This window comes from Caloenas nicobarica, chromosome 1 (assembly GCF_036013445.1).
Source record: "Caloenas nicobarica isolate bCalNic1 chromosome 1, bCalNic1.hap1, whole genome shotgun sequence".
NCBI lineage: Eukaryota > Metazoa > Chordata > Aves > Columbiformes > Columbidae > Caloenas > Caloenas nicobarica.
In genome coordinates, this window is record NC_088245.1 from 83,171,473 (window position 1) to 83,185,302 (window position 13,830).

The 13,830-nt window shown below is 39.0% G+C and overlaps 1 protein-coding gene across 6 annotated transcripts in view; it reads left to right on the forward strand.

Annotated features, from left to right (window-relative positions):
* Positions 1–11,503, forward strand: part of EPS8 (EGFR pathway substrate 8, signaling adaptor) — a 141,716-nt gene extending 130,213 nt beyond the window's left edge. For all 6 annotated transcript variants that reach the window (XM_065636002.1, XM_065636010.1, XM_065635994.1 and 3 more), the window contains 4 exons: positions 568–805; positions 4,247–4,427; positions 4,864–4,993; positions 10,116–11,503. In XM_065636002.1, coding sequence (XP_065492074.1) covers positions 568–805; positions 4,247–4,427; positions 4,864–4,993; positions 10,116–10,229 — 663 coding nt within the window. In that variant the 3' untranslated portion in view covers positions 10,230–11,503. The remainder of the gene's footprint in view (positions 1–567; positions 806–4,246; positions 4,428–4,863; positions 4,994–10,115) is intronic.
* The last annotated feature ends 2,327 nt before the right edge of the window (positions 11,504–13,830 follow it).

Sequence of the window (13,830 nt, forward strand, 5' to 3'; positions counted from 1 at the left end):
TGGCATGTAGTGACCACAAAAATAACTGAAAAGGCACAACTGAATGGATAGGAGGAGCAGGAACCTCTTAAATGGTGTCTGCATTACAGAAAAAAAAGTGTTATTCCATCCTCAGTGACTTCTTAAGTTAAACTATTAGTCAGGCTTAGATGTGGCAGGATATGTTCATTTTTCACTATTTTTTACATGACATCGCTAAAATATACATTTTTACACTGATAAAGTCCAACAATTAAAAAATTTTGGAAGCTGTTAGTGTCATGTAATAGAAGTTTGGGATTTAAAAACAGTATCATTTATAGAACTCATCTGTTTGAAAGAAACATGTTTCAGATTTTGTCGTTGCTGTGAATTTTGTGTCTGAAAGGGAAGGAAATTGATGCCAAATACTGATGCAAAATCAAGTTTGGGCAAATTTTGGAACTTTATCTGGCAAGTAAGTTGTCTTTGTGTAACAAATAAAATCAGTTGGTGTGAAGCATCCCAGCATTTTCTGCAGAAACCTGAGTTTGTCTGATGTCTTATCCAAGTTTTGTTGTCAAACTGAGTCTCTCTGGTTCTTTTCAGAAACAGAGGATGGACTATGTTGCGAAACAAGCTGATCCAGTTCCTGCTACTCCTTCGCCACCTCCAGCACCCACTCCTGTCCCCGTGGCTGTCCCCCTCCCTCCTAGCACTCCAGCACCTATACCGGTTCCTGTGCCCAAAGCACCAGAAACCATCAGCCGCCAAAGCAGCACCTCTAGTGACAGTGGTGGTAGTGTTGGACGAGACACCCAGAGGCAGAAGCAAGTTCCTGTGGACCGTAAGTTCATCTAAGAAGCAAGAAAAAAAAATGTATTTCTCCCATTCCTGTGTGTTTTGTTTAAGGCTTAAATTCCTTAAAAACTTGTTTTTCAGATAAATGTTTATGAAATATTTAGCTTTACCCCTATTTTTAAAGTATACGTTTTCTGACCCTTGCTAAACAGGATCGTAAGTAGGGACAAAACACTTCTGCACTTGTCCCAGTCCTAAATCCTCTCCTTTAATGACTGTTTGGGATCTTCAGTCAGTGATTTTCAACACTGTAAATGCCCATGCTGGTCTCCGAGCTAATGCATATTTTCCACCTGAACTCACTGCCACATTACAGTCTAAATTGTTTTTCAAGTCAGTTATGCTCTTTTTACACTTCTGTTCATGGACATCCATATTTCTAGGAAATTTGTACCATTCTGGAATGTGTATCCAAGGCTAGCAAGAAGACTTACAGGTCTGGCTGATGCTTAGGAACCATGTTGTAATAGTGTTGTAGGAGACTCATCTTATAATCAGGTTCCCTTAGCTTGGTCAAAGCAACAGCAACTGGCAGGCCACTGGTCAAACTGTCATGTCCTTGTCTTAGGAGGACAAGAGAACATACTCCATAGACCCTCTAGGTGGAAAAACATGGTAACCTGCATCCAGCAGTGTGTGGCACTTATGAAATGTTCCGATTAAGGCCACCTTGTAAATATAAAGCCCAGGTGCTGCTGAGGCTCCTACTCTGTATTGACTGAAAAGCCAGTTAGATTAGGAGAACTTATTTAGCTAATAACTTCTGTCCTAAATGCACTTTAAGCAATGTGCTTGTTTGGCTTAAAGGTAACTGAAACTTGTAGGCAAGCATTTGCTACAGCTATTAAAGTAATAGCTGTTAAAATAATGAGCTTTTTGCAGTTCAAGAGTTGACAGCTTTTCTCATCCCCTGCCTCCCTGCCTTATTAGAAAATCCCACTCCACCTGAGGTAAAAACTGGCACCAAGCACAATCCTTTCAGCAGAAGGGTTTCTTTCCCCTCCTGTCCCCAGTGGATGGGAAGCATACCTGCTTGGATAACCACACTCAATTGGTGGAACCTGTTTTGACACTGCCTGGTGGTAGATAAGCTCTGGCCTAAGTTCTGAACTTAGGAAAGCTCTGAGACTTTAGGTTTTTTTCACGTAACAGACTGGCTGGCTGGAAATTATAAATGGAGAACAACATGGCAGGGGGAACAGGCTTCACTGCTGTTTCCCAAAGAAACAGTAGGGCCAGCTTCTGCCTTTCTTCTATTTTGGGCGGTTTGTTACTTAAATAAAAGCAGAAACCCAAAGAGTTATACAAGATATGGAAAGTGAGGAAGAACTTCATGCACACAAAAATAATTGTTTTATTTCTGTCAGAGATGATCTTTGCATACCACAGCAGATGTATTTCCTTGAATCCACAATGACCTCTATGCATTACAGACGGAAAATGTGAAGACCATCCTGGCTTCAGGTACAGGGTGTGAGGTGTGAAGGGTTGACTCAGTCTATATGGTTCCAAGACATCTCTTGCCCTCTCAGCCTCTGCAGAGGCCCTGAGCCACGCACAAGAGCTCCTGTGCCCTCCTGGGAGCTGTCGCTCAAGCCCAGTTAATGGGCTTCAGGTACCTCCCAGTCCGTACAGAACAGCCGTCCCTGAAAAGGTGGGAGAGGGGCAGCCCTGCCCTTACACCTGCTGCCCAAGCACCCACCTGCGCCCTGCAGAGAACAGGCAGTGTAGTACCTGCTTCGCACTGAGGGTATCTTGTTTATGTATTATAATACTTCTAACAACAGTAAGAATCTAACAGCTAAATATTTATCTTTTGATATAGTCTTGGTCTAGATGAAACATAAGTCTTTCAAAATCTGTATAAAGAGAAGGTAGATAGCAATTTTCTTGCTCTCTGTTTGGGAAAATAACTGGTGCATGCTTTGATAACATTGCCTAAAGGCTTTACTTGTGTAGTATATCCCATCTCAGACCTTCACATATCACAGAGCACATGTTATTTGGGCTTCTGAGTCACACTCTGGAGGAAAAAAACATGATAGAGCCTGAATGCCTCAAATATTTTACTAAAGATATTTTGTCCACTTTTGACCTGGGGCTATTTTGTAAAAGAAAAAATAAAATGGCTAAACCAACGAATTTTCTTTTTTTATTGTCATGATTAAAAAAAATAATCCTAAAAGCCTATGTAAAGCTTGGTTTTATTTGTCTAACTGGCTAGAGATGTTGATCCTTGAAGAGGTTTGGGAGGGGATAAAAGGAAAATAGAGAATGACATATTCTTACTGTCTTACACTTTTTTCATATTGAAGTTGTGCCATTTGCCTCTGCTGCTATCAGTATAATGGGAGAAAAGGAATGGCTTTTGCCGTCTGAGTGCATTAGAGAAGGTGCTATAGTTAGTCTTTTTTATCAAAGTGAGAAGGTTGAACAAAGGTGACTAAAAACATCTTGGCAAGGAAATTCTGAGAATTTTTGAGATCACTTAAAGTTGTGTGTCGGAGTATTTTTATGGTAATTCCAGAGTTACTACGTGGAGAGTTTGAGTGTGTTAAATCAGTATCTTCTCTATGCTCAAAAGGATGTTTACGCCCTTTTGGATTCTACCTATTTTTGTAAAATCATCCATACGACTTTCTGTATGCATTTTAAACAATTTTCCATATCATTATAATTTATTTTGTTAAATTGCATGAAAAGCATTTTAGTTCACCTGCTAATGCCCACCAGCTGAACTAAAGGCTTCAGATGAATGGGTTCTGTGGGATAGTATATTTGTACAGTTTTGTTTAAAAGTTAAAAAAAAAAAAGATTCTTGCCCAGTTCCTCTGATGAGAACTAACTCTTTTAATTTACCTTTTTTTTTCTTCTTCTTTTTCTAATGCAAAGTGTGACATTGTTTCAGTTAACCAGTCACTTTTCACCAGTCACCATTCACTTCGAGTGAATTCATATTTCTCAAAACCCCTTCAAAAATTTGATCACTCTCATAGCTTATTACCTACAGTGATTGGCACTATATGAGCGTCCTTCCTCATCTTTTTTGTTTCATGTTTAAAACATGAATTCTATTTGAAGAAACACAGACAATGACAAATGATAACCCTCCACGCCCATTTTCTTCTACAGCTTGGGTACTACCAGGCTGATCTATGCCTCTGTGCGACATCAAGCTCATCTCCTCATTCTGGAGTCTCAGTTGAATATATATATATTTTTATTATTTTTTTTTTCCCCCAAAGAGGGGAGTGAGAATATTGAAATATCGCTTGGGGAAAAAGGAGAATAACAATTCAGTCAGATCTAGGGAATAAATCTTTAAAAACAAACAAAAATTTAAGATTTAAAGGGGAGCATAAGAAATTACCTGGCTTTGATAAAGCAACCTTGAGAATTAACTCCTGTGGGGCATCTGTCTCTCTAGGCAGGAAATCACAGATGGAGGAGGTGCAGGATGAACTTGTTCACCGACTCACCATTGGCCGGAGCGCTGCCCAGAGGAAGTTCCACGTGCCACGACCAAACATCCCGGTTGTTAATATCACTTACGACTCTTCACCTGAGGATGTGAAAGCGTGGCTACAGTCCAAAGGATTCAACCCTGTGTAAGTTTGAGGACAAATGTTAAGAAAACTTCTTAAAATTACTTTTCTGTCAGTAATTAGGTAGGATGTGGTCTGCCCACTTTTTAAAGTCAAGTAGGCTACTGAAAATCAAGACAGATCAGCTGCACCCTTGAAAAAAAGAGTTTGTTTTTACATATATGTGTATATATACGTATATACTTGTATACATAATATATATCCATCTGTATCAATGTGGTTATAGATCAATAGAGATGTATTTCGGAAAAATATATATTAGCCTCCACCAAAAGGTATTTGTTAGATACTGAATTGACTTCAGGAGTCCTGTTGCATTAATTTTTGTCTTGATTTAGTAGCCCTATCTGAGACAACATGGGTGGAAGCCAAACTATTACTCTCCCTTGGCTAGTGCATTTTTTCTTATTTCTTGTTTGTTCCCTTGGTGTGACCACAGGACTGTCAATAGCCTTGGTGTGCTGACAGGCGCTCAGCTTTTCTCCCTCAATAAAGAGGAACTGAGGACTGTTTGCCCAGAAGGTTCTAGAGTCTACATCCAAATCACGGTACAGAAATCTGCCTTGGAGGTATGTGTAACCCTTCTTGATAACCTAATGGTGGGTCACCACTTTTGAACATGTAGAATTAAATAGCTCTTTCTGTGAGACAGCTGTTTTGTTGGGATTTTTTGTTGTTTTGTTTTGGTTTTTTTTTCCTCAGTTCCTGTCAAGTTGATAAGCATTATTTGTACCTGAGTTATGTGGTGTCAACCCATTGAAACTGTATCAGTCAAAACACCAAAACATCTCTCCCCACTTCTGAAGGGGTCTACAAAGTGTTAAAAAACATGCATTGTAGTACTCAAGTTTAAGACATTGTGTGCTGTAATCAGGCTGCAAGAAGACAAAAACCAAAAAGGGCTTTGGGGAAAACAATAGGAGTAAAATGCCCTTTTTTTTGCCTCTTGCTCTACCTGGTACTTGGACAAACAGGTGTTCCTAGTACTTCTGGTGGTGATGTCTTAGTTTTGCTTTATCTTTGTTGAAGAGATTTGCTTCATTAGGCATGAGAAATTCGTAGAGTGAGCTCACTGTTGAATCTCGAGGTCTTTCAGATCAAATGCTGGGTATCTGTATTGGCAGGTTCGTAAGTGGCTGAAAACACGTTTGACATGCTAGCATCATTACTGAACTAAGGATAAAAGTATTGTGTCTTTGTATTCACTGGTCTGTGGCAGCTTGCTTTAATTACAGTAGTGTTGTTCCTTAAACACCTTAAAAGCTTGTATACAGAGTTGTGCTAGGCAGAATGCCTAACAATTTTAAGCCAAGAAAATTGCAGTTATACCTACTATTCAAAAAACCTTGCTGTGACAAACGGAGAAATGGACTCGATACGGTCTAGAGGTGAGACTAGTCCAAACGAGAAGCTATATTCTTCCCATCCTGTTTAAAAAAAAAAATCTTGAAGAAGTTTAAAATGTGTTTCTGACATCTCATGAAGCTGGGACCTGGGACCATCTTGCTTAAATGATTTTAAGCTTTAACTACTAGGCATATTTTTAAATACAAGTTGATGATGATGATGCGTATTTTATGTCCATCATTTCCTAGTGAAGATATATGTGTATTCTTCACTTTTTCTGGAATGTCAACAATCTTATTTCAGTTTCATAAGCCTTCTGTCTACTGAGAGGGGAGTGCCTTTGTGGTAGAAGTTGGTTTGAAAAGCAGAGATGCACTGGACTGTAGAGATCTGTCCTTTTTTTTCCTCTATGGTGTTATTCTACTTGTTTCAGTTAGGTCTCATTCTGCAGGAAACTGAGCAGTCAAAACTTCTCTAATAAATGCTCTACTAGTGTCAATAAAGAGGTACTTAGAGTTTAACAAGGTCATTGGATTTTCTTAGTGAAAAAGTAATTGAAATACGTATTTCTGCTTCAGTTATATGAGGTTTAACTGATGAATTTCAGAATTTATGCAGTTCCTGATTGCTTTGGCCTATTGTTTGAATTATCCAAAACATCAAGATGCATCTTCCTTTCTGTCCCTATAATATTTCAAGTTCTAGGGTTTAGGAAGGCTGTCCCTTGTTGAAGAGAAGCTGTAGGAATGAGTTTCACAGCCCAAATGTCTACATGTGACCTAGTAAAGATGAGCTTGTGTATTCCAAAAAGGGCTTTGTTCTTACTGCTCAAACTAAAGACGCTTTTAGTAACAGAAGCGTTTAAGCACATACATACTTGTGTCAGTGTCAGGCCTATTTTACAATTAATGCTTCTTATAAGCAGCTACTGGGTTATGGGTTTGACCACTGTAATTGTTCTACGTCATTAATCAGTGACAAATTTTTGTGAAGTTCTCTGGCATCCATTAGTTAGCACTTGTGTTTTCATATTGCAGTAAATGACCTGGGTGATAAGGACAAATACCAATTAAAGCCAGAGACAGAGCAAACCTGCACAGTCTCTAGCATTACAGAACTGTATGCCTTGTCTTTATTTGTTAGTTCTACTCAGGATCTTCCACAAGTATTTCTGGATTCATACCATTTCTGCAAGCCATTGAAAGCCTTACCTCTCAGATGTGTGGCTACATTCCCAAATACAAACAACCCAATCTTCACTTTCATGCAGCTACAATTTTCCTTTTAGTATTCTTGTGCCTTAGGCAGAGGAATTCAGTATTTTGGAATTGAAATTCCAATTGATGGAATTTAATAACTTTACCCTTATGAGGAAAAAAATGAATCGGTGCCATAATTACAGGGTGTTTTTACTTTATTTTCATGGTAACTCCATTCCACCCTGAAGCACACCAGCGTTTAAAATATCCAGGGAAGCAAGACTCCTCATGGAGTTTTGTGGCCCCTGTATAAACAGACTGCAAGTATGGGGAAGATGCTTGGGGTTTAACAGCTTTCTGGGTTTGGCCAAGCAAAAACAGAAAGATAACTCTGTGCAAGACGAGTGTGTCAAGACAGCAGAGGGCTGGCCATAGCCAGGGCCAAACACCTCCTTTCTGCCAGAGGTGTCTCAAGGAGGCAAGCAGCGGTGTCTGAGGAGGAGGCAGGATGCACCACACACTCTGTACTGATCAGAGTATCCCCTCTGGGAGCTGTTTTCTGGGGATGCTCCAGAGAGTTGAATTTCAACTCGTATACCAAATGCAGTGTTATAGCAGCCTGGCTAGTCATCTGTATGGACTCACTTTTTCATTGAGAAATGAAAATAATAGTCTGCATGAATATGAGGGAGTTTTTGTGTCCTTTTCTTTAACTTTTGTTGAGCATTTCAAGCTCTGGCATTGAAAAGCGCTACAGAAGGTAAGTGTAGAGACACAGTATCTTGAACTGCACCTTGGTCATCTCCTGAAGGGAACACTCCAGGTACACATTCTCATTGTCTTCCTTCTCCATCACTGCGAATCATGGGCATGTGTCCCTCTGAAACTGAAAATGGTTTCTATCTAATGAATATATAATATTGCCTTGAAAAATAGCTTGTTCTCTTTGACATCTCGGTGAAAGGAATGACTGAAACACGTGTTGTGGTTTAACTCTAGCTGGCAGCTAAGACCCCCAACCACTTGCTCATCCCACCCCGCCATGTGGGTTGCAGGAGAGAACTAGAAGGAGGAAAGGAATAAAACTTGTGGGTTGAGATAAAAACAGATTAATAGGATAGCAAAGGAAGATAAAACAATGACAATAATAATAATAATAGAATATACAATGCAGGTGATGAAAAATGCAATTGCTCACCACCTGTGACACCAATAGCCCGTCCATTCCTGAGCAGTGGTATTTGCCCCCCAGCCAAGTCCAGTTTATATACTGAGCATGACATCATATGGTCAGGAATACCCCTTTGGCCAGCTTGGGTCAGCTGTCTTGGCTTTGCTCCCTCCATGCTTCTTGTGCACCTGCAGCCTTTAATTGACTTGGTATAAACATTGCTTGGCAACAACTGAAACATCAGTGTATTATCAGCATTCTTCTTGTACTACATCAAAAACACAGCACTATACCAGCTACTAGGAAGAAAATTAACTCTATCTCTAGCCAAAACCAGGACAGCACAGAAGTGGGATTTAACGATGGAGTTTACTGATACTTTATGATCTGGTTAGAGGCTAAGCTGGGTAAATCACTAAGGCCAAGGTCTAGCAGTCTGATCCAGAAATTGTATTGCTAGGAGCAGCCCTAGGCTACTTAGCTACGCTGTACTCTGACTCCAAGTAGGATGTGCCTGTTGTGCTGTGCCACAAGATGTACTGCAGTTGGTTTAGTTGAGCAGTGTTTCACACTCATCAGTCTTGTTGTTATTGATGTTATCAGGAAGGTAAACTGTTTCAGTCTCAGCTGCCCAGTAATTTCCAGAAAAATATTTCGGCATGACCTCTGATAAAGCACGTGTCAAGTATTTATTGATGTTTTTCATGCATGACTTCAGTAATGGGTGACTGCTGCGCTTACTCTGTATCTGAAACCAAGTGAGCAAGGACAAGATGAATTAAAACAGATAACACTGCCTTCTCACCTTCATGGAGTCAATTGTAAGCCCCCGGCTTTGCCCTTCCACTCTGGGAGGAGAATGCAATGGTAATTTACCTAGGAGAGAAGCATCCTCACCTCCTTCCCTGTGGACACCTAACCTATCTGCCGTGTAATGGCATCAGATAATGCATTGTAATGGTTATAATGGGATACATCTAAATGAAATTTGATGTAATGGAATAAATTTTCAGAGTTCAGAATTGATTGAATGATTTTCCCTTTAACAGTCCTGAAATTTGTTTTACAAATTCCAAAACCAGTTTCTGATTTCTTACTCAGAGGCTATTTTGGAAGCTAGTTTTGAAGGTCGGAAGGTCATGTCATAGCCAAATAACACAGTAGCAGCTATGGCTCTTGCTTTATAATCCTCTAGTCTTATTCGACGTCATGCAGATTTTGGGAAGTTCTGCTCTAGTGGAACTGTGTCCTGGCTGTGTTAATAACTTCTTTTATGTTGTCAAAGCAATCTGTTTGCAGGTAGCTCAGCAGACCCATTTTTCACACTCAAAGGTGAAATCAAGCCTTGTCCTCGCAATGCTACACTGTTGCTAATATAGTAATATGATTCAATTCTTACTTCTGTGTCGTAAATTTGAAACCTGTGTCTCTGAACAGCAAATGCCTGATGGTGTATTGTGTAACGTGGGATACTAAGATTCAGTCCTTACTCAGGCCTTGGCTGTGCAAACCCCTGTGCATACATGAATTTTGTGTTTATATAAATCTAAAACTACAAAGGGTTTATGTGCTTTAATTTCTAAAAATGATTGCCCTGATTTTTAGGCACTCAAGGGTGGAATCCTAACAAACTTTCTGAGCTTTAACCCTGCTTTTGCTGAAGCCATATTTCACCCCAGAAATATTCAACACTTGCAGAGACTTGTGTGAGACTTAAAGATGCTCAGCAGTGCTGAAAGTCAAGCTGACACCTTTAATAGTCTGCAGGTTCTTTCCCGCTTTGCATTTAAGGATAGTGTAAACACTTCCCTGTTCCAAATGTCATTGAACCAGATTCTTAGCGCATTTTCAGTTCTGGAGCTGGAAGGTGAGTTTAGTTTGTTCAAACATCCATCTTAATAAAATGCTGGCAGAGGAACTTGATCATGTGTCAAAACCATATGTAAACTCTTTTTCTTTTTTATTTGTTTATAGGCTAACAGTGGTAGTTCAGAACTGCAAGAAATTATGAGGAGACGACAAGAAAAAATCAGTGCAGCTGCCACAGATTCAGGTGTGGAGTCCTTTGATGAAGGAAGCAGCCACTAAAATGTCTTTCCTCTTTTCTTGCACTGTCCATATTGTTACACCATTCAGCTTTGCTTTAGGAAGCAGTGCAGGGGAATATCTTATAATATTGTAAATGTAACCAGCCACCATAAGGAAAATTTACAGTCATCTCCACAGAAGTACCTGCTGCTGGCTTCTCATAATTAAAAATGGACAGATGAGAAATTCAATGGAGGTTCCTGACAGGTGGAAATATTGGCACATGATTCATTTGCACCCAAAGATGAGTCTTGGCTTTATGGAATTAACCGTTCCATGAGAGATAAACTAGAACACATCTTTGTTTGATTCATCCAAGGGAAGCTGAGCCAGCAATAAAAAAGTATTTTAACCCTTTGGTAATAATAAGATTCTGAATCCCATTTCTTGCTGTAGTGTGCAGTTATGTCTTTTTGGCTCAGTCTTTCTTGTTATGCATTCAGCTGCAGGATGTTTAGTTAAGCCATTGATGGCAGCAATGGAAAATGAACAGCAGCCTGACATAGGCTGATTCTTTCTTGCATCACTCCCAAGGTGTTTTATTACTAATGATGCTATTTATAGCAAAATAATACTCTGTTCATTGATTTTATCAATACTTCACTTGTGATGAACTATAATATTGCACAAGAAGGAATAATTAGAAAATAGTAATGCAATTTGGAGAAGTGATCAGATCCGCTGTAGGTAGCCATGAAACAATTCGCAGTTTTTTTTTTTTTTAATATACTTGCATTTTTTGTTTGTAACTTAACCTGTCAGAAGAACCGTGTGTAATCTAGACTTCTTTGTGTGCTGATCCCAGATGTCAGTGTTTCCTTTTGTAAAAAGCTATTGTTCCTTTCTAAATGTAATCTTTTGGAACAGTGGATTCCTGGAGGCAAAAAGGGGAGAAAAGGAAACATCCCTTCTAGCAAATACTATTTTTGAAGATGCAATGATTTTTGTCACAAAAAATGTTCTGTTATTTCACATGGTCGTGTGATTTTATATATAATATATGTATTATATATAATATCTAATATCACTTAATTTAGACAAATTTAATCATCTGGTTTGATTAAGTTTCATAGTGCCTTTTTCACATGAATCAGCTTAAAGTCTGCAATAAACAGTATTTCTTGTCTGTTAAATAGTTGTATCTTTGTGGCTACAAAGACGATATTGAAATAAGAAAGTGTTCTTGATTTTTGCCATTAGTTTCCTCTTCCTCTGTGTACAAGGGAAAAAAGAATCCTATTCATTTTTCATAAAAGAAAAAAATAAAAGCTTAATAAAGGTGTTTAGTGCCATTTATTGTAAATGTCCTTACAAATATTTCTTCTGTGTATTTGTTATGTGTCTATTTATATTTTTACATTTAATATGTATTCTTTGTACCTGTGAAAAGTATATAGGTTCTACACCTGCCATTTTAACATGGTCGCTTATCCAGAAACAGGTCAAGAAGTGATGAATCCCAAACTGAAGACTCCAGCTGCTGTAGCAATCACTATAAGAAATGAATTCTTGTCTTATACAGTGAAAGAAATGGTGATTCTTGATTGCTTTATCCCTATAGGAAACATTTGAACAAGCACACCTGCATGATAACTGCACTGATTCAACCTATATACACAGCTTTATGGGGGAAAATTGTCTGTCTCACTATCTGGTCCTACTAGTAAAGGTCAAGCCCAGTCCTTCAAACGCTTGATGTGTTGATATTCTCTGATTCATATTTAACTAGCCTGAAGAATGTTCACTGTACAGCAAAGTCCCCTACACTGGGTGGTGAATTATTAAGACAGTAAAGGGAGATCTGAAGCTACTCTTATGTAGATGCTTTGTTACTTGTAAATACAGGAGCAGAAAACTTTTAAAAAGGTCTTTGAAACTCGTTTAAAAGGATGTCTAATTCCATAAAAGGCACTGTGGTGGTTACCTGCCCCTCTGTTCCCCCGTTAATTACCAAAATATGAAACCAATATTCATATTCTCTGCAAGCTTATTCTAGCATTCAGTAAACTGTTTGCTTTTGCCCAAAAGGAGGCATCACCTCTGAGACTCTGCAGACTTCGCTGAGTTTGGCATGCGGAGGCGTTGGGGGAAGCACTCATGTTTTGTCTCTGAGAGAAAAGAGGTGGCTTCACAGATGGTTTTTTTGAAGCTGGGTTTCTGTGTAGCTGTTAAGTTTTATAGAAAGAGCCAGACAAGTTTGAATGTGGCCAGTGCGCTCAGGGGCATCTTTGGAGATACTTGGGAGGAAAACAAGAAACCCCTTCCATATTCTTAAGGGATAAGCAGAATGAATCACTGGGCAGGGGTGGGATGGGGGGTGTTGGTTGGATTGTTTCCATGTTTTATTTTCTCAGTTTTTTTAATTAACCACTAATGGCTTATCAATCCAGTACAACTTGAGTTGTCTTTTACCCTTTAACTTTGCTGAATTAGGCTGTACGGCTTCCATGTTAGTCTGTGAAATCCGAATGGCAGATATTTCCCTTTTTGCTGGAATTTCTTTGATGTTTTAAGGCACTGCAGGGCACTTCATGCCTCTGCGCAGTTTTTGAATTTTCAACTTGTTGGCAGTTATGAGAAATCAAAAGGAGATCTCATTTGGGATTCAGCAAAAGAAAATAAAACCTTTTCTTCAAAATTTTCAGCATCTTAAATGAAAGCAGTGGTAAAATGCAATGCTTCATTCAAAAAGTTTTCTTTAGGATATGAGCAGTGAGGATTTTTTTTTACACTAATATTTTAGAAAGATGTAATATGCGAAAAGTGTCTTTGAAAAGGAAACAAAATAGTTTTTTAAATGACAAGAAAGTGCCTTATTAGATGTGGGAAAAGGAATCGTGTTTGATAACATAGGAACTACTTTACTATTTTGCTGCTATTGAGTCTGACTTTTTAACTGGGTGGAGGGAGTGAGGTTTAGCAGCGTACGTCCCCTCAGCAGTTTTATGCTTTCTAAGCACATCCCTTTTAACATCAGCAAGGCACTTCTTCCCACTGCTTTAGTCTGCTTGTTCCCTTGGGATGCCACGAGGAGAGAAAACCACTGTGAAACCTCACATTCAATTTATAAAGAACACTTCTAACCAGAACTGATGCATGGAACAGTTACTTACCATCTAGCAATTCCAATGTTACACAGAGCTTTGCTCAGACAAATTGTGATTTGTGAGATTTTTATTGTTCCAAAGCATTGCGCAATATAAAAGTAGGTGCTTTTTGGAGGGCAGGGAAATAAGTGCAGACTTCTACATTATTGATGTGTGCCAAAATCAATGGTTTATGGGGAGTTAGCTATGCAAAATGATGCGATACTTTGGAATGTGCTGAGCTCCCAGTGACTTTGAGTGTATTCCTCAGTGTTCGTGAAAATCTGAAATTGTCCCTGGAAGTGCTTTGCTGGACAGTAACACCAATACCTTGCCAGTTGAACTAAGGGAACAAACAGGAACTCATGAATAACTATGTAGTGTGGATTAAGTCTTTCTAATTAGGAAACCTGTAACTAGCAGAATTTTTATTTTTTTAAGTGAAGGTATTTTGAGTTTTCAGGAAATATACAGAAGCGAGCTATGGCTGGAATACCAGACCCTAGTTGAAGCAG